The 24,578-nt window shown below is 36.5% G+C and overlaps 2 protein-coding genes across 2 annotated transcripts; one reads left to right on the top strand and one right to left on the bottom strand.

Moving 5' to 3' along the window:
- Positions 1–409: 409 nt before the first annotated feature.
- LOC133528820 (pickpocket protein 28-like) lies at positions 410–7,169 on the top strand. Its single transcript, XM_061866288.1, has 12 exons — positions 410–1,035; positions 1,523–1,729; positions 1,891–2,011; positions 2,212–2,360; positions 2,444–2,556; positions 2,967–3,055; positions 3,303–3,487; positions 4,216–4,301; positions 4,979–5,050; positions 5,282–5,426; positions 5,561–5,652; positions 6,210–7,169. The coding sequence occupies exons 1-12, from the start codon at positions 872–874 to the stop codon at positions 6,347–6,349; spliced, it is 1,563 nt and encodes a 520-aa protein (XP_061722272.1). The 5' UTR covers positions 410–871; the 3' UTR covers positions 6,350–7,169.
- Positions 7,170–7,292: 123 nt separating this feature from the next.
- Positions 7,293–12,154, bottom strand: LOC133528818 (mediator of RNA polymerase II transcription subunit 31). The gene is made up of 4 exons (XM_061866286.1): positions 12,000–12,154; positions 11,804–11,893; positions 10,931–11,100; positions 7,293–9,965 (listed from the first exon to the last, which is right to left on the bottom strand). The coding sequence occupies exons 1-4, from the start codon at positions 12,013–12,015 to the stop codon at positions 9,825–9,827; spliced, it is 417 nt and encodes a 138-aa protein (XP_061722270.1). The 5' UTR covers positions 12,016–12,154; the 3' UTR covers positions 7,293–9,824.
- Positions 12,155–24,578: the final 12,424 nt, after the last annotated feature.

Below are 24,578 nucleotides of genomic sequence, written 5' to 3'. Positions count from 1 at the left end.
TTTAAAAAAAAAAGACGCCTTACTCTATGCCATATATTGTATGAAAGGAAGGGTATTCCCTGTCGTACGTCAAAAAATCCAAGATGGTGCCCAAGCCCATAGACAATAAAGTCTAGCAATAAAATCAACACTTGTCAAAATTTGACATTAGCAATCCACAGTCAGGTGACAATCAAATCAAACCGATCCACTTCGAGTTCAGAGCCATTACAAACTGTATAGTAGTAATAAACAAAGTTGATTTTAGTTTGATTATTTTTTCTATGAATGAGTTTTGATTGTTCCAAATGATAATATCCACAGTTGATAGAATCAACACTTGATACAATCAACATGCGATAGAATCAAGTGTTGATTTGATGTGGACGCGAAATTTGACAGTTGTGCATGTCGAATAAGGCCCCTTGTTTCCATAATTAACGATACGGTCGTTATTATATCGCTTAATCCTGTAGTTTGTTCCATTTTCCTAACTTCGTTTTGTAATTTTGTCTAGTCCGGCAATTTTTCTTCTCTCCGGTATTCTTCAGATCCGGTCTTAATTTCAATATACGTAATATCATTTAACAATTTAAAAAAAAGCGCTGTTTCAGCAAAAAACTAATTATTGGACCACTGACAATAGTCAAGATCCGGCACCGTGGTATGTTTGGGATCATAAACGAACTATAACCAGAAGCAAGAGTGAGGTAGGTTTAGCGACTAGGTACGGATTTTCTTTTCTTTTCGGAAATTAGTATAATAAATAAGTAAATATCAAAAGCCGTAAAACGAATTTACTCTTCACCATATTGTGGAACGGTGGAACACACGTAAAAATACAAAGAGAGGTTCATGAGTATATGTATAACCTACCTAGTTTTATTTTATAATGGAAAGACTTTTTACACAGGAGAGACCTCACCACTCTCACCAGGATATAATATCAGGTTGCGGTGGCAAAGGTGTACGGAAAGACCTAAGAGAATATCTGTTGACGTCCACGTTGCATGGTCTCCGATACGTGGGAGAAAAGAAATTAACTTGGTTTGAAAGGTACGCGATAGGGGTCCGCGTGCGTTAACGTTATTTGATGCCATCGCAATAAATAAGGATCTCTCCCTCACTCTCTCTGAAAAGTTAAAAACCCTTGCTGACTAGATGGGTTCACGACCCTTTCAATGTAAAGCTCTTCAATAGGGATGTTTCCTGTATTTAAAATAAATTATTTCACACCATGCACGAAATTAAGCACCAGAAAAATTAGAAAAGCCTAGGCCTAAGTTATTTTCAGACACAATTTCTATTTAATAAATCCGAAAGAAGTATAAAGAGACCGTAACATGACCGTGGCGTCATTATTTTGTATTTCATAGTGGCTAATCGTCTTGACAGTTCGAAAAAAGAAACTGATTTGACTAAGCAGTCAACTACTCTATTTCTATATGCACCCGAGTAGCTCGACTAGCGAGTCTACAAGCGAAAGTGGTAAAACTGCGGACTTTATCATCAACATTATCGTAGTAAATTCTTCTGCACACAGATTCTTCTGGTTAGGGGCATTCAGTTGCTCCATAGTTTGCGCAGGATTCTTTATCCTTAACGTTTATGACAAATGGCGAAGTTCACCCATGATCGTGAGCATCAACCCTGAGAACATGGCTCTCCAGAACCTGCCCTTTCCAGCCATTACTGTGTGCAATGTCAATCAGGCGAAGAAAAGTGTCGCGAAACGTTATAAACAAGACGGGTAAATATAATACCTAAGTATTTTTTTTTCCAAACGCGTCACGATTACTACTAGCGAGTGTATTATTTCTCAAAGCAATACTATTGTTTTAACTAAAGTTTTCTCAAACCCATAGTTTTAAACAAACATTTTTTGTGAATTTATTGAAATATTTTTGTCAGTGATCCAGTGAACAAGAAATTGCTCGAAAGCTTATGCACATCACAGGATGACACAGAAATATTTGAAAGCGACGTTGCTCAAAGCGCCGATTGGAACTACTTCCGCTCCTTCTTAATAAATGTGAGTTTGTCTTAAAAACTATGCGATGTTCTTAAAATGCCCCACAAATTCTTCGTTGTTCTTAAAATATCCCTTCCTCTCCACACAGCCATTACTACTCGTAGTCCACATTTGGCATAAGACCCAAAATAAAAAAACAAAAATGTACGAACGTAAAACCGCCTTTTTAATATTTTCTGAGAAATTATTCTTGCCTTTAGGTAACCCAGCCATGTAGCGAGATGTTAGCAATGTGCATTTGGGACTCCGGCGAGATGAGCTGCCAGGACTTGTTCAACGCGCAACTTACCGACGAAGGACTGTGTTGCACCTTCAACGTCGTCCATCGCAACAAGCTGTTCCGCAATCCGTAATACCTGATACAAGATTAAACCTATTGAATTAATTCGTCGTTACGTTTATTCAAATTTAAGGTATGCTTAATGTTTGCAGCAAAGATTTAAACGATATGAATTTTACGTTCCCATTACCTTCGGTTGATTGGACTCCCGAAGGCGGTTACCCGGCCGATGCGCCGTATAACGGTTTTCCATGGAGACCCAGAGGTTAGTAATAGTCAACAATACGTATGCAAACGTTAACACCACCTACGTTATTTTCACTTTTAAGGACATTTTGTCTTACAAAGTAGGAACCTAGAAAGGACGGACGGAGCAAACAAATTACCTATAGATTTTAATTATCGCCAATGCAAATTTACACGTGCTGTTTAGAGATATTAGAAACTACAGATAAAATTCTGATGTCTAAGGCACGTAGTGTTGAACTTGTGATTGAGAAATATAATTTCGTGTCATTCGTGTCTCACGGCTCCCCGGACTAGTTTTACTAAAAGAAAACCTATCGGAAACGTAATTCTATCTAAGTACTCAATCATAATAAACCGAGCAGTAAATTACCTTATTTGCCTACCGAGAAATATAAAATGTAATAATAAAAAAAACTTATTTTGTAGGTATCGGAACTGATCATGGTTTGACGTTGGTTTTGGACGCGAATGTGGCTGAATACTACTGTGCTTCCACGAAAAGCCCCAGTTTTAAGGCAAGTCTGACCACATTGATCACATGAAATGATTCTAAAGCTATTTTCTGCTGAAGCAAACAATACTCTGTTAGTCTACTGTATTGTAATTCATGACACATCTAAATTCTGTCAAAATATTCAAACTGTGAAGAGCCCCAAAGAAACAAATACAGTCACATACGTATTTTCTCGTTGCAATCATTCTATTAACATCGTACGACCGTGTGACAACCAATTTACATGCCACTTTGAAATGAAATTCTAGATCCTTTTGCACAATCCCACGGAAACGCCCAACATCGCGAATCTGGGTGATATATACGGTCCAGGAATAGAAGCTCGTATCGCCATCCAACCCCGAATCATGGACGCAGCTCCCTCCCTGCGGGGGATCGATGTCAAAAAGCGGGTGTGCCTGTTCTCCAGTGAGAAGGCTTTGGTTTTCTACAGGTAAGTAACTTCAAGCCCGATATAGCGTACCTACCTGAGATGTATGGATCAGACACAAAAGCTCTTATCGTCATCCAACTCCGAATCATGGAAGCAGCTCCCTAACTGCACGGTATCGATGTCAATAAGCCGGTGTGCTTGATCTCCGCAGGTAACTGTAGGTACTAATAGACCAACATAGCAAACCAGTTATGTATATACGGGCCAGGCATAGAAGCTCGTATCGCCATCCAACCCCCAAATCATAGATACAGCGCACTCCCTGCCGGGGTATCGATGTCAATAAGCAGGTGTGCCTGTTCTCCTGTGAGAAGGCCTTGGTCTTTTATAGTGTACGAATAGCCCAAAATAGCGAACCTCCGATATATGTATATACGGGCCTTACATAGAAGCTTGGATCATCATATTTAGAGTTTTATAAGCGCTGTGGACATAAAAATATGTACATGTACAAATCTTGTAGTAGGCTCCAGGGTTGAACCTGTTACTGTCAAGTACAATACACTACAATGTACTTGCCTAACAGTGGCGTTTCTAGGCATGGGCGAAGTGGGCCCTCACTCACGGCCTCCCACTTCAAGGGCCCCCGCAAAGCCAAACTTTTTATTACCTTGGGAATACAAATACATATTGAAAGAAAAAGGCATCGGAGCTGCGACTTTGCCCACGGCTAATCAGTTCACGCTACGCCACTATTACTTAATAATTGATTTTGAATTTCATTTCAGGACTTACACTTTAAAAAATTGTGAGATGGAGTGCGAAGCTCGAAATATGCTGGCCTTATGCAAATGTGTATTATATTACATGCCTAGTAAGTAGAAAATGTATGTCTAAATAACAATATTAATCAACACCACAGGTTCAATTACCTACCTACTTTAAATTTGAATGAATTGCTGAAATATTTTCTTTCTAAAGTACCTTAAGACTGTCTCATTTCTTATAAACTGAACCATAAAAATAATCTATTAAACGAAAACGTAAGTAAAACTCAACCATCATCTAAATCCACAGCGCAGGCTTCGTCAGAAGCGTAGGTACTAACCGGACTGCGCAACAAACTTCGTCTAACTGAAATTGATGTCATATACTAGGTAAAGATAAAGTGACCAACCCATCCAAAATAAGTTTTTGGCAAAGATTTAATTTTTGGTACAAGCATTTATCGCTAACTGTACTTTTTTCCACAGGCAACTAATACTCAACGAGACAATTCTAAAAACCCCAAACTAAATTAGGTTGCGTTGTTTTATCACAGAGTTCCTATGGCTACAGATCAGCTTGATGGTACCATAATATTGCATTGGCACCCGACTTACATATATGTATGCAAATTTTCGGCTTCATCCGAAACCGAAAACCAATTGCAATATTTGTCCCGTACATACTAACAGGGCAAGCAAATAAAAGAAAATAATTCGATTTGTTACCTAGTTGTCTTATTTCTTATTTAAAGAATTAGTTAATTCAAGTTATTTATCATTTCAGAAAACAAAACCACACGGGTTTGTGGTAAAGCCGACGCAAATTGCTATTCTAATATAAATTTAATTAGAAAAGGTAAGACCTATTGATTCAGGTGTTAGGTAAAGTCCGCGACAATTTTTTTTAAACCACGACGTTGGCAAACAAGCATACTGCCCGCCTGATGGTAAGCAGTCAGCGTAGCCTATGGACGCCTGCAACTCCAAAGGCATTACATGCGCGTTGCCGACCCTTACAATTAAACTTTTATTTGTAACTTCTTATCAAAGTACCAGTAAATTTCTAAATCGATAGTATTTATTGCAGGCCGTCAACTGTCATGCGAGGAGTGCCTGCCAGCTTGCACAGAGATCTCATACTACGAGCGTATGAGCTCCGCCAGACTAAGCAAGGCGATGGTTGAGCAATACGCCAAGCGGCTCAGCGGCAACAAAACGGCTGAATACGTTACGTGAGTATGTCTTTACTGCAGGTCAACAGTCAGGCGAGGAGTGCCTTCCGGCGTGCACAGAGATCTCATACTTACTAGTATTCCAGTATGTTTGAAGTTGAATCAAAATGTAACCTTAAATTATTGTTTTTCAGAAACAACATGCTTATAATCCACTTTTATTTCGAGGACCGTACTTTTACAAGGTACACCAAAGGCGAAATATTCGGCCTCACAGAGTTTTTGTGTAAGTATAAATTACTTAATATTACCAACATTGTTTACTCGCATATGTACAGTCAACATGAATAGGAGGTACCGAATGAAACAACACGCCAAAAGTATCTGCTTCCCTTCCTACTCTTCTAAATAGAGATATATTTCTAGTTTGCGTTCAAAAGTACCTGACGCGTAGTTTGATCAGTTACTTTTGATACTGTCAATAACTTTACTCTAGGACAGTGCTTTTCAACCTTTTTTAATGACGCGACCCCCTTGTTATTCTACGTAGGCGTAGGGTAGGGTAATACCTACCCTAAAAATTCTTCGAATTCCTCATATAGTATACATTAGTAAATTATTTCTATACATGGGCAAATCGTTCTCTCTCACCTGTTCAATCTACCTACTACTTCTGGGTTTCGAGTCCATAAGTTCCACAAAATCTGACTCTTGGCTCAAAATTCTTTAGCTCGATATTTTTGTCTATTGTACTGGCGCGGAAATTTGAACACGTATTTTTTTTACTGACGGAAATGGCTACACAAGTGATTACCTACCTATACTTTTTTGTTTCCGGAGCAGCAAACACTGGAGGGTTACTGGGCCTGTGCATGGGCTTCAGCATGATGAGCCTAGTAGAACTGATCTACTACGTGACGCTACGTGCCCTTTGCCAGACGCGGCGAAAACCTAAGCATCACTTCACACAATATTCACAATAACTCTGGGTGGAGTGACATTCGATTTTGAACCGGAATTCTTATGATATAGAACTGGTTTTGTTCTAAACTTCGCAGCAATTATATTGACGCTATCCATTAGGCGTACTATGGAATCTTACAATTGGTTCAAAGACTACCATTTGAACAAGTCAAATGAGACGTACGACCGCCACACTTTTATGTTCCAGTTATTGGCTGATAAAATGACAAATTCCATTTGGTTGTGGTTTTCAGCTGTATACATGTTAAAGTGCAATGGGTTCAGGCAGCAGAATTTATAAAAAATGGTAGCGCTTTTCGAGACCATGATACGGTTGACAAAAAATATGAATAGCAATCTTGAGGTCTCTAGTAAATTCATCGATTTGATACCTGATTAAAAACAACTTTCGCTAAATAGAAAGAAATCACAAACTTAGGTCAAAGACGCACTATTAAATATTTGCAACTATTTCAGCAAACGCTATTAATTATTTTTGCTGGATCTCATCGATTTCGTTAAAAATAACTAATAGCGATGATATCCACAATCCTGGGCATGCACGGCCGTCCGCTCAGTGCTCGGCGAGCTGCGTTCGGAGAAGAACTGAACTCACTGCACCTTAAGGATGCCGTCATAAAAACTAGTTATGTTACTTTTATCTCCGTCACTTATACTTTGTGACATTTATAGGGAAAATGTTACTAATTTAACTTCTAACCCCCTTATTCATAAAACGTCTACTAAAGTTGTCAAGCCGCTTATAATCGTTTGTCCCTTTCCGACGTATTGGTATGATGGAAAGGGACAAACGATTATTAGCGGCTTGTCAACTTTACTAGACGTTTATGAATAAGGGGGTAAGAATTTAGTTAGTATCTAATATTAAGGGTTTTTTTTTCATGTTTTCCGACCATTAGGGAAAATAGAATGGAGCGATAATTTAAAAATTATTTGTTTTAATTAATTTACTTACTTAAACTTACGATAATACATCAATCAGTCTATCAATATTTCAGAAACAGACATAAATAAAATGAGATTTTTTTAAAGGTTAAATTTTATTAATTTATCCCTCATTAAGCTGTTGTTATGTAAGCTACAGATTATTTTTTCTCTGATGTATTGTCTGTTGGTGATCCCAAACAAATTAAAAAAAAATTAAATTAGGATAAGACTTATATTCAATATTTTTTCGGCTTGAAGAGTGCTCAAAGGAACCCTATCACCAAACATTCATTGATTGTATTGTATTATTACATCTGTAAAGTACAGTCAAGTGTAGAAATATAGGTGTACACATCTTACTCAAAAATATGTCCCATAGCATCTTATTCCAGTGTAATAAGAGCATAGTACCATATTTATGAGACGATTCTTTCGATACATATTTTTGCACTTGACTGTACCAGACATATTTGTGCTTATAATTTGACATCTAGTGTAGATGGCGCTATATAGCTCTGTACATTATGTGGTAACTCGGGCTGTCAAGTTATTATTTGATCATTAAGTTACTACACAACATATGGCGCAGTACAGCGCCATCCAGTTCAGCTGCAGGATTTTTGTTTAGACTTTACACCTCGTATATACAATCAATAACTTTGCCAATAACAAACTAAGCCTCCAAAGAATATAGATATGGACTGAGTACGGCATATCAGGCATAGGCATTAATTAATTTATTTGTTTGACATTTATTAGTGATCTCATGTGTAATATAAGAATTGCTTCATGACTTTCTTAAATAAGTTGATAATGTTGCTAATAATATGATAATATGTTATGAGTTATGAATTAGTACATTACGATACAAGTGCGAAAAATAGGAAATTCGAAACGAGTGGCGATAAATTAAAACACGACCGAAGGGAGTGTTTTAAATCGACACGAGTTGCGAATTACCTATTCGCACATGTATCGTACAACGTTTTACAGTACATATGGCCCTTTAAATGTTCGACACAGTAACGTAATATGCTACTTCTCGCACTAGTGCTATAAAGTAGCCCCATATGTACTGTAAAAGATATTATATGCTGTGCCCTTGCAGGGTCCATGTGAGACATTGTATATCATGTATAACATCTATACTGTACCATGGTTGCAATAAAGAATGATTATGATTATGATTATTAGCTACCCAATACAGTAGAACCTTGACTATTCGAATCTCCAATTACTCGAACACTGACTTAGTTTATCCAAAACCACAACTATTCACGGTCCCAATTCATTCGGATAATAGAGGTTATATTAAATTTAATATATACATTCGCGTTTTTTCAGCGCAGAATTATACAATTAACGCTGCTAGTGTCAGCATATGCTAACACATCTCTACCTACCTCTCTCTCGTATCATGACCTCCACTGCCATTCTCAAACAAAAAAAGCCACTAGTCTTTAAGACCAGAAAAGACTAACAGCCTTTTATTCACAGAATGGGAAAAGTTTAAGACGAAAGTGGAGGACTCGCACGAAATCGCCTTTTCATACAAACATAGTCCTCATTTTCCTCTCTGGATATTAACATTATTGAAAATATGTTGATACCATTTGTTGGGTATTGAACTTGATAAGGGCCTCCAGTGGGGAGCACACACTATGAAAGATTGTAACAAACTGGCAAGTGCCTGTTTCGCACTGCGACGCCTGGCAAGGGTGGTGTCCAGGGATGTGGTAAGGTCTTGCTATTTTGCCACTGTGCACTCGATCCTCCAATACGGCGTGGAGCTGTGGGGCCGCGCTGCCTAATGGGAGCCTGTCTACCGAGTGCAAAAAAGAGCCGTCCGAGCGATTGTGCAGGTAGGACAAAGTACATCTGCAAAACCGCACTTCTAGAACCTCCAGATACTCACACTGTCCTCCATGGTGATATACCACGTGGCCGTCTATGTGCGATGACACCTTAATGAATACGTGAGAGGGGCTGACATCCACGGTCGTAACTTGCGGAACGCCCACAAACTCTTGGGTGTTAAGCATAGCTAAGTCAGCGACTCTCGTGATGGGGCCGACTGTGTACAATGCAACCGACTGCCGGGACATGTCACGAATGCGCAGTCATTAATGAGTTTTAAAATGCAACTGAAAAAATGGCTTATCGAGCACACTTTTCATAGCTTTAATTAGTTTATGGAGTACAAAATAAGTACCTAAAAACCTAGATTTAATATTAATTTTATTTTTTTTATTATTATGTAAAATGTTACAAATAATGTTTTGTAAATAATTTATTTTAAATAAAATTGTGACATATAATATGAATTATTATGAATAAATATATGAGTATGAGTATGAGTTGCATATTAACCACAGCTATGCCTTTACGTTTGATTTTTATCGAATTTTTAATTATTATAATAGCATGCTTCATATACATCAAATTATATAACAATATTTTCCAGAATGTCAATATTCAGGGAGGAAAATGGAGACTACGTTTGTATGGAGAAGCGGCCGTTCCCTTTCCTCTTATCAAAAGCTAACCCTAGGACTGCTGCCTCGGCGGGCCGGGCGGCGCGGGCGGCGCGGGCGGCGCGGGCGCGTCGGGCGGCTGCAGCGTGCGCGTGCGGCGCCGCGTGTAGTGCTGCCACAGCAGGATCGCCTGGTCGTCCATGAACTTGCACACCTGGAATGAAAAGGGTGCAATGTTAATTCCTCTGACCATAGCGTTTCTTTCTTTCCAAGGGTCTGTTATAGCCTTTGGAAAACAGATTCTATTGTTTAGTGGAATCATGCACAATGCACAACAAATTTAAAATTATTTTCCCATTATGGTGGGGTCATTTTAGTGTTCCCAAAGGAGCCTCATAATTACTTTTGACAACCTGAAATAAGAATTCTTACAGACCCTGCTTTTTACAAAAAATACTGCCATCAGATCTTCCAACACATGGGAGAACCTAGGCCCGGTACTTATTGTATGACATATACATACATTTTATTTCAATGCAAATACATTAAAAACTGGTTAGATATCTATCTTATTTTGAATATCATTTGAAGTATTACTCTTTGGTGAAGAAAAAAAATGCAAGAAAAGCAGTATGTTGTTACCTAACTTTTACGTGTTTTTTAATTTTCTGTCTATTTTTAACTGTATGGTGCACAATAAAGAATATTTACTTACTTACTTACTTATGTATGTATACCTATGTCATACAATAAGTACATGTTTCAAAACAATAATTATAAGTTTTAACTGTAACAGGCAGAGTATACAAACATTTGAGAAACCTATTAATAGTGCAGTTTGTTTGACAGGTATAAAAATTGAGTGAAATAATCATAAGCTATCAAGACATGGAACATCCAGTTCTATTTCTAAACAATGAAGATGTATTCTTAATTAGATCAGAATCTTTCACCAATAGTTTTTATGTTATCTTTCATATAGGCTCATCTCCTCATGCACAAAGCGGTCAGTGTAGACATGCCTTGGCTAAGAGATTGCCTCACGCGTATTCTCGCTCTGTGTGGACCCGCCTATTGACAGATTTATTACATTAATTGCATTTCTTTATTTACAAAAGAGTATCTCTTAAAACTATAAAGCAGTTAAGTGACCCAGCAATCATTTCTGTTGATAGATACCTGAGCTGATACACATTCTCTTCTAAACGCCTCATGCTGCAACAACTCCAGAAAATGTAGGCACATTGGGTACTTGAGGTATCGAGCGTATTCCGGCTCCCGCCAGTACTGGAGGTACTTCAGGTAGTTGATGAAGGTCTGTTCCTTGAAGTAGCCTCGCTGTGCTAGAACTGAAAATGTGATGTCTTAATAATATAACTCACTAGATAAGAAAACAGGTACCTATAATAAATAAGCTAATATAATATGTAGCTATTCAGATTTTAAAAAGTAGGAATTAATTATCTATAAATTACGAAAAGCATCTATCTGACGGAAAAATGAACATTATTATATAGTATTATAGTGTATTATTATCTACCCATTGATATTAGACATGCTAAATCACTTTCCATTTTTAAAAACCTAATAAAAGAACATTATTTGTCTATTTCATGATGGACCTATATTCTTTTAAACTCTTTGTCATTGTTATGGCTTCCTTTGTGATTTATATATATGTATATATTTTTTGTATATAGTAATAAATGTAGTCTATCTTAACTAATTAAGGGGTAGTATATGTATTAAATTGTATTTTTACTACTTTTTTCTTTATTATACACCACCCGTTAACTTCGCTTCGTTTGCCATCTCACTATCTGAAGGTTGTCTGGAAGAGATCTCTGTTTAGCGATAAGTCCGCCTGTTGTTACCTACCAATGTATATATTTTTTCAATTTCTGTATCTGTTTTTTATGCAGTGTACAATAAAGAATTTTATTATTATTATTATCATAAGCCGCAAGTCTTGGGCTGCTACCTTTGGCTGCTACTCACATACTTATGTAGGTAATCTTTAGTTTATTTACAAAATATAACCTCTATACTCACAATGAATGTAATTTGGATTGGCTAAACATTGAACGAATTCTAGCTCCACTTGAAACCTTATCCTATTCTGTTCCTCTGTCTCCGGCATACCTAAAATAAGATATTTTCTAAATTCAGTGTAGCACGAAACAACTTTAGTTTTCATGTCTTAAAACAAAAAGTATTGGTTTCTTATTGCTTTGCTTATTTAACTTACCTTTACCTGCCATCATGATTGAAGAGTTGAAATGAAAATATCTATCTTAATCTTATTTATTAAGTAAAAACTATTGGTTTCATTTTTAGTCATCACACAATCCAATCATCATCTCATTCATTCATAACATGACAAAGTAGAACCACAGAATATGCACAAAACTAAACACTAATGACACGAATGAACGAATTGATGATGAACATTCTTACATTCTTTGATCTCATAGATGGTAGGATCAACTAGATGTGCTATACGTATAGTTGTGCCGTTCTGGCACAATAGGGTTGTTTCCATCTACAAATCTTAGGGCAGAATTGTATCCCAATAAATTCTTTTGGATTATAAGAACATGTTAAACTACTTTTAGGGGACCTGTAATGAGCATATTTTTGTAAATATTGAATTTAAAATATCTTTTGGCACACGTCACGTGACCAATCTCGAAACGTCATTGAAGATTCTGATGACGTCACAATTCTCGGATTGACACTGTTGACAGTTAGGCGATAAAGAACAAATGACAAATGTCAGTTGACAGTTCGTATCTTCTACGTGTGTATGTAGTTACTTATGTATCAAACCGTAAACTGTGACGTCACACAATTTTCAAAGAGCGTTTTGGGCGCGAAAGCATCTGTCAAAATATATTTTGTTAATTTAACATATTTAAAGTCGTTTTTAGTACAAAAGTTGAATTTTAGGGCAACTTTTAGTTAATATAGAACATACAAGCGTTTCAAAAAATTGGAAACAACCCTATTATAGCTATACTCATACGCCCGTAAGGGATGTCGCGACGATCGATCCGATCGAGTTAAGTCGAATCGGATCGTATCGCGAAGGTTCAAATCTAGTCTGACAGCTCTGACAACTTCTACTACATTTATAGATACTCATGTAGGTAGATCAAGATTTAAATACGCTGCGGTCGCTAACGGACAGCCATTTTGTCGTTAGAGCTTCAAGTGGTTAGAACGGTGATAACAAGTGTTAGTAAAGTGAACAAAGGCGACGCGTGGAGTCGGTGACCACATGGGCTGGTTTACCAGAAAGCTAAGTGTTTACCGCTTTGTTATATACTTATATCTTATACATTTAACTAATTAATCTTTTGGCTTGCCACGTGACTTTGCCGTGGAAGCAGTAAGTTTGTATGAGTTGAGCTTGCCACGATTTACGTCGTGGAGGCTGTTTAGAGGCTATCTTAGTTAAGGCGGACTAGGGTGTTTTATGCATGTGTAGGAGTCTGCGGCTTCGGCTGCAGATCCTCCTATATCAATGTGTAAGAGAATGGCAGGTTTAGCTGCTAGATGCTCCCCGTAAGGGGAGCTGCTACTATAGAGAAAGGCGTTAGGAGTTCTGTGGCTTCGGCTGCTAGGTTCTCCTTTATCCCCGTGTAGGAGTAAGGTGGCTTCGGCCGCTAGTTACTCCTTTATCAGCACGCAAGGGGCAGCTTCGGCTGCGGTACGCCCCCTTGAATCCAGAGAAAGGCGTTAGGAGTTCTGTGGCTTCGGCTGCTAGGTTCTCCTTTATCCCCGTGTAGGAGTAAGGTGGCTTCGGCCGCTAGTTACTCCTTTATCAGCACGCAAGGGGCAGCTTCGGCTGCGGTACGCCCCCTTGACTATACAGCTACATAGGTAGTTGGCAACTCGTACCCTTCATCCGGCCGGGTAAGATGGTGCTCATGTGTACTAGAGTTAACTGATAGATATATATGTAACTCTTGTGTATTGATGGATGATGCCATCACCCTTGGAAATAGATATATGAAAAAATACCATACTTAGCTGTAAACACTTGGTGATCGTTGTAATCATATAATACCTTTAACCACAGATGGTGCATGAGAGGCAAAAGAGCGAAGCAGATAGACGAGACTACGACGGGACAATAAGGTAGGACTAACCACTCCTACACCCACATACACACTATACCATTATTTCTATTGTCGCGGCGTTCTATAGTCTGTAGACTATTGTCGTAGTCTAGTACATTTATTTGTCTATATAGTATACATAATGAGAACGCCGCGACAAAATGGTGAAGATGTGCTGAGGATTGGTTGGATCCGAACCATTTGTGATTGTTGAGATGAGAGACAGGTTTTATTACTTTAAACGTATTGAGCGTCGCAGGTTTGCTTTAGTTTCAAGTCTGTCAAAACTGAACAGGTGCAGATACTTGTAGCCATAGATTTATAACTAGCCTAGATGCCTAGTCTGTACATCCCTAGTGAAGCCATTTCGAGGGCGACATTATGTCGCCCTCGTGTCATCGTATCCGAACGGCCCTCGCAGTACTCAAGGTCGAGTTGGTTTGTGTACACCTCCAGGTTATAAATTAAAAAATACAAGAAAGATGGTTGTTTGTGCGGTGAATTGGTGTCACAACACATCAGTGAATAAAAACAAACCGCCTGATATAACATTTCACGCGTCAGTATCCAGTTTAATGTGATATTTTTACGTAATTGTAAATACAAAAATCCAAATTTTCGTCAGCCGCCATTACTTATAAATGTTGCCAGGTGATATGAATCTTTTTTCCTCCAAATGAGGCATGACGATTACATTGATAAAATTAATATGCTTACTTTAAGTTCCTTGTATGACTATAGAAAATATTCTTTTTTAGTTTTTCATTCTTTTATTTCAAATTATGTTTTGTCTTTTATAAAATTATAGTTTAAATTCATATTTTTATTTTGTGTGATATTCGTTTTAGATTTCCGACTGATCCGCTTCTGTCTGCGAGATGGATGGAAAAAATTAGATTAAATAGGAACGATGCAATATGGAAACCGACTAAACATAGTCGAATATGCTCTCGCCATTTTGATGAGCAAGTAAATAAATTTTTATTTGTGGAACACAGGTGTTACAGTTAAGGTCTGTAAAAACGAAACTCAACTGTCACTGTCGCACTTATATGGAAGACTGATAGAGAGACACAAAGCGTTTCGTTGTCGAAGCAATAGCGATTGCAACCTTGGCTAGGCCGGCAGGTACAATTACTAGTACTGACGATAAATAGTTATTTGTTTTACAAGAGGGAAAGTTGTTGTTTAACCGCTCGTGCTAATTAGCAATATTATCGAGCTAAGTAGATAAAGATCCCAAAATTTCTAAAAATGGAATCTTGAGCGTTGCGAGGGTTTCAAGTTACGAGAGTTAAACAAATTTTGCCCCAAGTGAAACACAAAACTTTTCACCATACCAACCCGAAGAAAATATTAAATGTAAGATATCAAATAAAATCAAACCAAATCGAATCCAAATGATCGTCATTAAATATTTATCATTTAAAATCATTATTCCAAAGTCAATTCTACCAGCTATTATTTGTGCACATTTGTAAAATAAAAAAATAAACGTTTTTTATTTAAACATTATTTCACAAAGTACAGAAATGCAAAGTCCTTAAAAGAAACCTTGAAAGCTTTTGCTATAAATTTAATATCTACATACACACTCCCAAATGATTGATAGCCAAGTATAAGGATGTGGTTAAAATCCATCTACTTTAAGGGGAATAAATGAACTCTGGCAACCCGTTTTTGTATATATGTGTGTGTCGCTGAGCGTAAGACACGAGCGTCGCACGCACACATCGATCGTGTTTCGGCTTCACTTTTGGCAGATTAGCCTTATGAGGACTAACTGTCTATGTGTGATAGGTCAGTGCTTGTAGCATTGAGTAAATTCACCCTTGATACTCGCTGGCTATACAATTTAATCTCATTATGGCTGGAAGGGCTAAAAGTTAATGATAAATTCGAGTAAAGTTCTATTTGAACGCTTGTTCTATCGGTATTTATTTTGAAGTAAGTATTAGTTTAGGTATGAAGCATTCATGGCGGCATCGTCTGGTCTGCGGCCGGGACTTGGCGGTGTTCGTGATCAATGTTTCATGTATTAGGGATATAGTTTAGAGAATCCGATAACAAAGTAATATATAGTAAATGGTTAAATGAATCTTTGTCGTTAAATCAAATGTTTGATTTAAATTAGTAACTAAATAACGAAACTAATAAGTGCTTAGTTTTTAAATTGCCCTAAAGTTCTCTTGATATTACTGAAGACTGATAAAAAAGCTGTTTTATAATTGTAGAGTCTGACAGACACTGACACTGAATAAATAGCATTTTGTCTAGAGCGACATAAGATCTACAAATTATTGGAAAAACAGGGATACCACATAGACTATGACATATTAATATGAGTTATGATGACTATGAGTGAATTACCCGTTCTCTACTAGTGCGGTATGACTTGGAACTTTACCTACTTACCATTGTACCCAATTAAATTATGTTATGATAAAATAATGTGCAAATAAACATTGAATTAAATTATTTCCTTGATAGATTAGAAAGTAGACATTCACTGGCTATACACATGCTGATTGTTGTGGTCCGATAGATCAACCAAGAATAATTAATAAATAAAGCATGGGTTTATCACTGTGGAGCAAGATAGAGTTTAACACTTACAGTTACAGTGTCTAGCGCTTCATTTCCAATACCTAGGTATCTACAATACCAACCACCACCAAACGGGTTCTGGGCAGCAAATATAAGATAGCATTGAAGAGGCTTACTAGTTAGATTTGAGTTCAATAAAATATCAGATGTCAAGTAAGTAATTATAGTCACTTGTACAAGAACTTGTTCGCAAATGAAAATATTACTAGAAAATGTGAGCTTAGATTTGAGACCCTTTGCGCCTTTAGTATCACTGAAATGTACATATGTGACCATCCATAAGTATTATGAATAAATGTTAAGTCAATGGTAAACAAATACAAATCCATTGCAAATACCTTTATTATTTGATTAGACAAAATAAATAAAATTGTACTTGTTGAGATCATATGCCAAAAGTAATGATCATCAAGTCTGATCACATTTTTTTTCTGACTTTTGAGTTCAAAGTAGTCCTTTGGTTGCATAGAATTCACCTTACCTTAGTACCTGCCATACTATAAACTCAGTTAATTTATTTACTAGAGTTCAGGAGTCATCAGGAGTTTGAAGGAACACTTAGTGTGAAAATCTATAGTTTTGCTGACCATACATAGTACTTACCTGCTGTATTTAGTAAATAAATAAGTATTATTTGTTGTACACATAAAGTTAAATGTACATAGAAAATGAAATACCTACCAGTACAGTTCAAAATATATTTATACTATCTACCAAAAAGGGAACATTACTTGGTTGCTAAAATAATGTACTATCTAGCTTATTCCAGTTTATTTTCCTTAAAATGAGAAGCACATACACGCATATAGGATACTTACATTATTATATTTCTTTACTTGCTAGTAGCAGTCGTATTCAACCCATAATGTTTGTTGTTGGGAAGGCCCATAGTTGGTATATATTGGTCGGAATATGATGAATAGAGTTCAATATAAAGTTACTAAACAGAAATGTACCAACTTGATCGGTAAACCAGAGAGACTCTCTTAGTTGAAATTTGATTCTATGTGCTCTTGTCTGTACAGCCAAGTTACATTTTACTATGATTGTTGCAAATAACAGGATAATAAAAAAAAAAAAGGTACTTACTGAATTCAGAATATTTACAACATCACTAAAAAGTAAAAAGTTGTTAAATCATATTCGAATTCGACAACACAATACATTCACTGAACAGTTGTTAGAATATTTGTCAATACAGTTTTATGATTACTTTCACTTACAAAGTTGAGTAAAGCTTAAATTCAGTTTGAACGCTGTTGAAATGGAATGATGACCTAAATTATTACACTTTGGATGTACTTGAGTTTAAAGGCATATATCAGAGAAATTACCCACTTCATACATACCACTTCAAATTTCTAGATTGGTTGCTTAGTTGCGTGCGTTTAACATATACTTACATGTTAATAAGGCATAGTGTATTCTTATTCAAGACTAATAGCGTATTGATACCCTCAAAGAATTCGGAATGGCAAAGTATAAATATCAACCAAGATGTTAATTAAGAGGTTATAAGTATAATAAAATAAATAAGCCATTTATTCACACTAAGTTTGATTCACATTTCTTAGTTTACATTTAATTTATTTATTTTGCTTAGTGGTGAACTCCTCTTTAGGTGAAGTGAAGGCCTCCTCCAACTCGATCCATTTGCTTCTGTTCAAAGCTATTCCATGCATAGCTTATATTAGGTTACAAGTATAAGACTAATAAAGTGGTTATTTTATTTCATTGTTTTGACATCATGAGGAAAGTGATATACTTGTGGATAAAAAGAAAACAAAACATAGCAATGACAATGTAGTTTAATATCAGTCTATTACAGTAAGGCTTTTATGAGAAATGAGTAAATTTCAAGTGAAAGATGTTAATTGTTCACATTTTGCTTACCCATAAAATAATGTGCTATCAAGTAATGAAAAGCAAATTGATTGTTATCTTGAAGTGAACATTTACAGTTTTGATGTTTGTCTAAGGCATAATAAGTACAGTGCAGCTCCCTTATGTCCATACAAGTGCGTACTATGTTCGCACAGACGATTACACGTAGAAACTTACTCGTGAAGGTTAGACTTATTTCAAGTGTTGTTTAAATAGAAAGTCAGTTATATTTGTGCACTTAAAGCATAAAGTTCAATCGCATAGCTCTTGTTGAGTAAATTAAAGGTTTTGAGTTACTTTTGTCTTGACGAATTAAAACAGGTAGTCGCACGTATTATCATTCCGTGCTCCGTGGTTTTACGCTCCGTTAAAGGGGTTTAGCACACAAATCACTGCTTCTTCATAGAAGTAGGTACGCAGCGTACATCTTTAGTACCTATATCGCGCACAGTACATATCAATTAAATGAGAGAAGTCCAAACTTTATAATTGATCAAGCCACCAAGAAGGTCAATGACCTTTTGTCACTGACAATCTGCCAAACTAATTTCGCGCGCGAACACTAAAACATGAGGTTCGTTTGAGTAACGGGTTTCTACGCTTGCATAAAAATGTAGTTGTTGATAATTTAATGCAACTCTGGTTAAGTAGAGAATAATAAAGGAAAATAATTGTTCCATCTTTACAGTATAAAGAAAGTATCTAATTTAATTAGCGCGGTAAAGTTTAAAAGGATAAGCGATACCCGTTGAATCGGCTTTACTTGGAAAATTAAAGTATTAATTTCATGTCCAGGCAAAAATTGTAGCTGTATAAAGGAAGATATTACTTTCAAGAAATAATAAATCTGGGGTATAGTTGAAATTCTAAAGCCTAACTTGTTACTGTCGCGGTTGGCAATTAGCGTGCTCATGTTCGATATGAGCGGTTCATGAGTTGTTTTACTAATATTGAAAGTATTGCCTATGACTCCTATGAGACATAAACATATTACAAAAATATAGTAAAGATAGATGCTTACCTAATTACTACAATTAAGTGAATAATTGAAAATTTTAGTTTCTTGATTCGTTAGGCACGTGCTAGAAATAATTAAACCGACTGTTAGGTCTTCGTGTAGTGCTCATTATGAGCAAGTGCGTACAAGCATATACTAGATACGCATTAAAATAGTAACTTTTATGGGCCACTAAAAGCGAATGTTTGTGAAAAAACTTTTGAATGAGTAATACATCAAATAAAATGTGATAGTGAATATAAAAATGCTTGCGTGGGAAGAATAAGAAGTAGCAATAATTTTCGTAAAATAAGACGGCCACTTAACATTATAAATGGACTAAATTATAATGTAATGTATTATAGTTGCTTGTCACAGTCAGTTGTTTGAAAGTGATATTAGTTTCATAATAATCACAGAAGATTAGTTCTTCACCATGTTTTCTTTATGCTATAGTGAGCATCAACTGTAAATACTTACATTTAAAAAATTTCCATAGAGGTATACATATAAATACATACCTACCTGGTATTTCTTGGATGAGAAGTAAGTAAGTTAAGAGTGAAACTGCTAGTAGAGATTGAGTCATTATTAATTTTGCATAGCTCAAAACTGAGCTGATGACAAATAAGTATAATTGTGATAAATGTGTTTATGCGTAGCAGGCCTACAATTCCATACAAGATAACTGAGGTAGACACATCCAGTGTGTTTCTATTAATTTGAAATCATCATCATCATCACACATCTGACTAAAATTTTATCTTGAAATCAAATTTGTTTGATAGATAGATGGCCAAAGGCCTAGATGCTTTGTTGAGCATACAAAGCAGAGACGGATTTCGATATTGAAGAAATAAATCAAAAAATAAATAATGTTTTTCTGTTAAAACATTCATGTTAATTTAGGATAGTAAGGATCTTCTGGTAGGTATACAATACCTATGAATTCTACTCATCCGTTATATTAGTTGGATAATTTAAATAATAAACAAATTTATGTAACTATTGAATAGGTTTAGAAGTTTAAATAACAAAATGTATGAGTCATTGGAGAATTAATGAGAGAATTTGACTTAGAGATGAAAGGTCATTATCTGGTTGAAACCTTACTTACTAGTCAGTGAGGTTTAGTAATCAATCGCAATAGATGGCAACAACTTTAGTGATGTTAGTCAGAACGAACGTACAACTACATAGTCGATGAGCTAAGCTATAAAGTATATTGTGGTTTTTAAAGTTTCAAAGAGAACATTGGAAATATGTTACCATAAAAATTACTAGCAATTCATAGGGTATGATAATAATGATCATGCTCATCACATATCATCAGAATTCTTATTTTGAGGAATCGGAAAATGTGGTCCTAGTTAGTTATGTGTTACTAGATAGACGTGTTTCTATCAGATGTATATGACAGACACTGTGCGTTCCGCGAAATAAATTAAAAATAGCGATTTACCTTACTTTAAGGTGCAACAAGTATCTTATTGATACAATCATATGCATTGCTTATAAACTTTCTTTACTTTCCGTTTACATCTTATGATTCTTATGTGTCTACATCTCCGACGCACTTGAGGTTTCTTGTTATATAGTTTGTGAATAAAAGAGAAATAAAATAGCTAGTTGGACACGCGGATGATAAAGCAATCAGCGTTTCACAGCAATGAAAACCAATCTTGAGCTAAAATGTTGACCGTTTAGGTTATGAATGCCGTTCTTTAATAATTTATTTGCTATGAAACAGTGAAAAGTATTAAAACTTGGGCAGAATAGATCTTGCTATATCTCCTACTACTACTCCACATACGTTGGTTAGCAGTTACAGATCCAGAAGATATATAGTTGATTTGTGTTCCGGAAACGTTATTCAATAAACAAAGAGTTTATGTAGATTTGTAACGTATCATATTGGAAAATTAATGACGAAATTGGTACACGACTTAGAGAGTAGTCAAACGAGTGTAAATATGAAGTAGTACTACACAACGTTATAAATTAATGAAAATTTGATGTATGACAGAGACAGTCTTTGTGATTAAATCAAATTAGACTTTCGAGACCTACATATTGCTTACAGGCAAATAAGGTTGTCACTGAATAACTTATCTGAGATTTTAGTCTCGTGTACGAAAGAGAGCAAGTAATTTATATCGCGTTTTTTGGAACGACTTCCATGTAAGACTAGCGTCAAGGTATGCAAAAGTTACTTTGACATCTAGCTGAGTGGAAACCTTATCAGTGACGAGTGACGTTATAACCCGTTTTTATGACTATGATTATTATTTTTTGTTGTTCTAGCGTCCTGAATAAAATTTATTTAATTATATACAATGTTTGATATATGACATGGTTGCATTATTATAAAATGAAATCGCTGTATTAGATACTGAATTGAACAGTGATTACATAGTTCAACAATTGAGATATATGGTTCTAAACCTTTCGATTTTTCTTTGGCTACACTGGTAGCCTAGGTTGCACGGGTATTAATTTAATTTATTTATGCCTTGTTTAAGCGAGGGGACTATAGCCCAAGCGCTCTAGTCTATTAGAAGAGACCTGTACCCTGTAGTGGGACGTATAGAGGCGGAAGTATTTTATTATTATTCGATTAATTAAATCGAAGTCTAATTCATATTCAATTAAAATTAAAGCCACCTGTTCCAGATTACGCCTAAAGACAGTAGTTTCTATATTGAATAGAAAGGCACCTCTAGGGGATGTAACTCAGTAAATAAACAAGTTTTGATAACTTATACGAATAAAATATGATAGGTGTTTGAATAACACGGTGCGTGTAGTCTTGTTGGTATATAGACTGTTAAATATTTCCGTTATCAATGTTAAACAATTACGTCTTGAAAGTACCATAAGTCGCCCTTTTTTTTCCCCTTTATTGGGGAGGGCTGTCAACCAGGACAAGTCCATACAGTAATAATGAAGGTTGACAGACTAAGTCAGACAACAGGAAAGACAGAAGGCAGGTTCAGGCACCTGCAGGTGCAGGCAATCGCTGCTAGATTTAACAACCCCTACTTTGTTGTGATATAGAGTAAGGCCCGCTGTGGCATTAATGTTTATATTCACGCATGAGGCGGTGAATTCAACTTTCTATATATCGTGTAAGGCCCGCTGTGGCATTGATGTTTACATTCACGATCACGCATGAAGCGATAAATGCAATTTCTATGCATCGTGTAAGGCCTGCTGTGGCATCGATGTTTGTATTGCCCATAAAGATATCCGAGTACGATTTGTAATCATATAAAGCGAATAGTAGATTTAGAATATGATTTGAGTTCATAAAGTTAAACAGGGTTAGAAGTCCCCACAATACAGAGATAGTATTTGGATAGATGGAAATACGATTTTAAAGCACATAATACAAGTTTCAATTTCAAGACAAAGAAATTTGAAATTGGGTTCGCTTAAGTTGTTAGCAATGTGATATCTTCAAGATGTTCATGATGATTATACATATCAGAAGAGGTATTGATTCGACTGATCTGGAGCAAATATCTAAGAGATTTAAAGTAACTGACGACACAATTTATTAGTCATATGGCACAGTAAATTAAAGACTGAGCTTAATCAGATTTATTTTGTGGTACAATGATAGATATCGATACTAATTAAACTAAAATACCTTCATTCTTAAATATTTTTAACTTATTTAAATGAGTATAACAAGTTTAACGGCTGAAATTTATCTCGACGTTACTACACCAGATTACACCCAGAAAGGGTTTGAAGTGGATGGAAACTTTGATGATGAGAAGGTTAAAAACTGTAGATAGAGAGAAATGACGTAGTCAAAATTGTGTGTCGACAAATAGTCACTTTCCGTGTGTAGGGAGTGTCGCGACGATCGATCCGATCGAGTTAAGTCGAATCGGATCGTATCGCGAAGGTTCAAATCTAGTCTGACAGCTCTGACAACTTCTACTACATTTATAGATACTCATGTAGGTAGATCAAGATTTAAATACGCTGCGGTCGCTAACGGACAGCCATTTTGTCGTTAGAGCTTCAAGTGGTTAGAACGGTGATAACAAGTGTTAGTAAAGTGAACAAAGGCGACGCGTGGAGTCGGTGACCACATGGGCTGGTTTACCAGAAAGCTAAGTGTTTACCGCTTTGTTATATACTTATATCTTATACATTTAACTAATTAATCTTTTGGCTTGCCACGTGACTTTGCCGTGGAAGCAGTAAGTTTGTATGAGTTGAGCTTGCCACGATTTACGTCGTGGAGGCTGTTTAGAGGCTATCTTAGTTAAGGCGGACTAGGGTGTTTTATGCATGTGTAGGAGTCTGCGGCTTCGGCTGCAGATCCTCCTATATCAATGTGTAAGAGAATGGCAGGTTTAGCTGCTAGATGCTCCCCGTAAGGGGAGCTGCTACTATAGAGAAAGGCGTTAGGAGTTCTGTGGCTTCGGCTGCTAGGTTCTCCTTTATCCCCGTGTAGGAGTAAGGTGGCTTCGGCCGCTAGTTACTCCTTTATCAGCACGCAAGGGGCAGCTTCGGCTGCGGTACGCCCCCTTGAATCCAGAGAAAGGCGTTAGGAGTTCTGTGGCTTCGGCTGCTAGGTTCTCCTTTATCCCCGTGTAGGAGTAAGGTGGCTTCGGCCGCTAGTTACTCCTTTATCAGCACGCAAGGGGCAGCTTCGGCTGCGGTACGCCCCCTTGACTATACAGCTACATAGGTAGTTGGCAACTCGTACCCTTCATCCGGCCGGGTAAGATGGTGCTCATGTGTACTAGAGTTAACTGATAGATATATATGTAACTCTTGTGTATTGATGGATGATGCCATCACCCTTGGAAATAGATATATGAAAAAATACCATACTTAGCTGTAAACACTTGGTGATCGTTGTAATCATATAATACCTTTAACCACAGATGGTGCATGAGAGGCAAAAGAGCGAAGCAGATAGACGAGACTACGACGGGACAATAAGGTAGGACTAACCACTCCTACACCCACATACACACTATACCATTATTTCTATTGTCGCGGCGTTCTATAGTCTGTAGACTATTGTCGTAGTCTAGTACATTTATTTGTCTATATAGTATACATAATGAGAACGCCGCGACAAGGGACAGGACATCCGCAATGCGCCAAATTAAAACAAGTTTTAAAATTCCTGGCAACATACCAAAAACAACCTACATAATTTGGTCGAGTTATTTATTGCCTACCA

This window comes from Cydia pomonella, chromosome 20 (genome assembly GCF_033807575.1).
Source record: "Cydia pomonella isolate Wapato2018A chromosome 20, ilCydPomo1, whole genome shotgun sequence".
NCBI lineage: Eukaryota > Metazoa > Arthropoda > Insecta > Lepidoptera > Tortricidae > Cydia > Cydia pomonella.
Note: the sequence above shows the minus strand (reverse complement) of the source record. Positions and strands in the feature narration are given on the sequence as shown.

What these genes read in the sequence shown, in the direction of transcription:
- LOC133528820 (XM_061866288.1), top strand. Translation starts at nt 872, where the DNA reads ATGGAAAGACTTTTTACACAGGAGAGACCTCACCACTCTCACCAGGAT. An exon ending in CGAAAAGCCCCAGTTTTAAG is followed by an intron (nt 3,056 to 3,302) that starts GCAAGTCTGACC and finishes ATGAAATTCTAG; the next exon opens with ATCCTTTTGCACAATCCCAC. An exon ending in AAGGCTTTGGTTTTCTACAG is followed by an intron (nt 3,488 to 4,215) that starts GTAAGTAACTTC and finishes ATTTCATTTCAG; the next exon opens with GACTTACACTTTAAAAAATT.
- LOC133528818 (XM_061866286.1), bottom strand. An exon ending in CAATCCAAATTACATTCATT is followed by an intron (nt 11,101 to 11,803) that starts GTGAGTATAGAG and finishes TCACATTTTCAG; the next exon opens with TTCTAGCACAGCGAGGCTAC. An exon ending in GAGAATGTGTATCAGCTCAG is followed by an intron (nt 9,966 to 10,930) that starts GTATCTATCAAC and finishes TTTTCATTCCAG; the next exon opens with GTGTGCAAGTTCATGGACGA.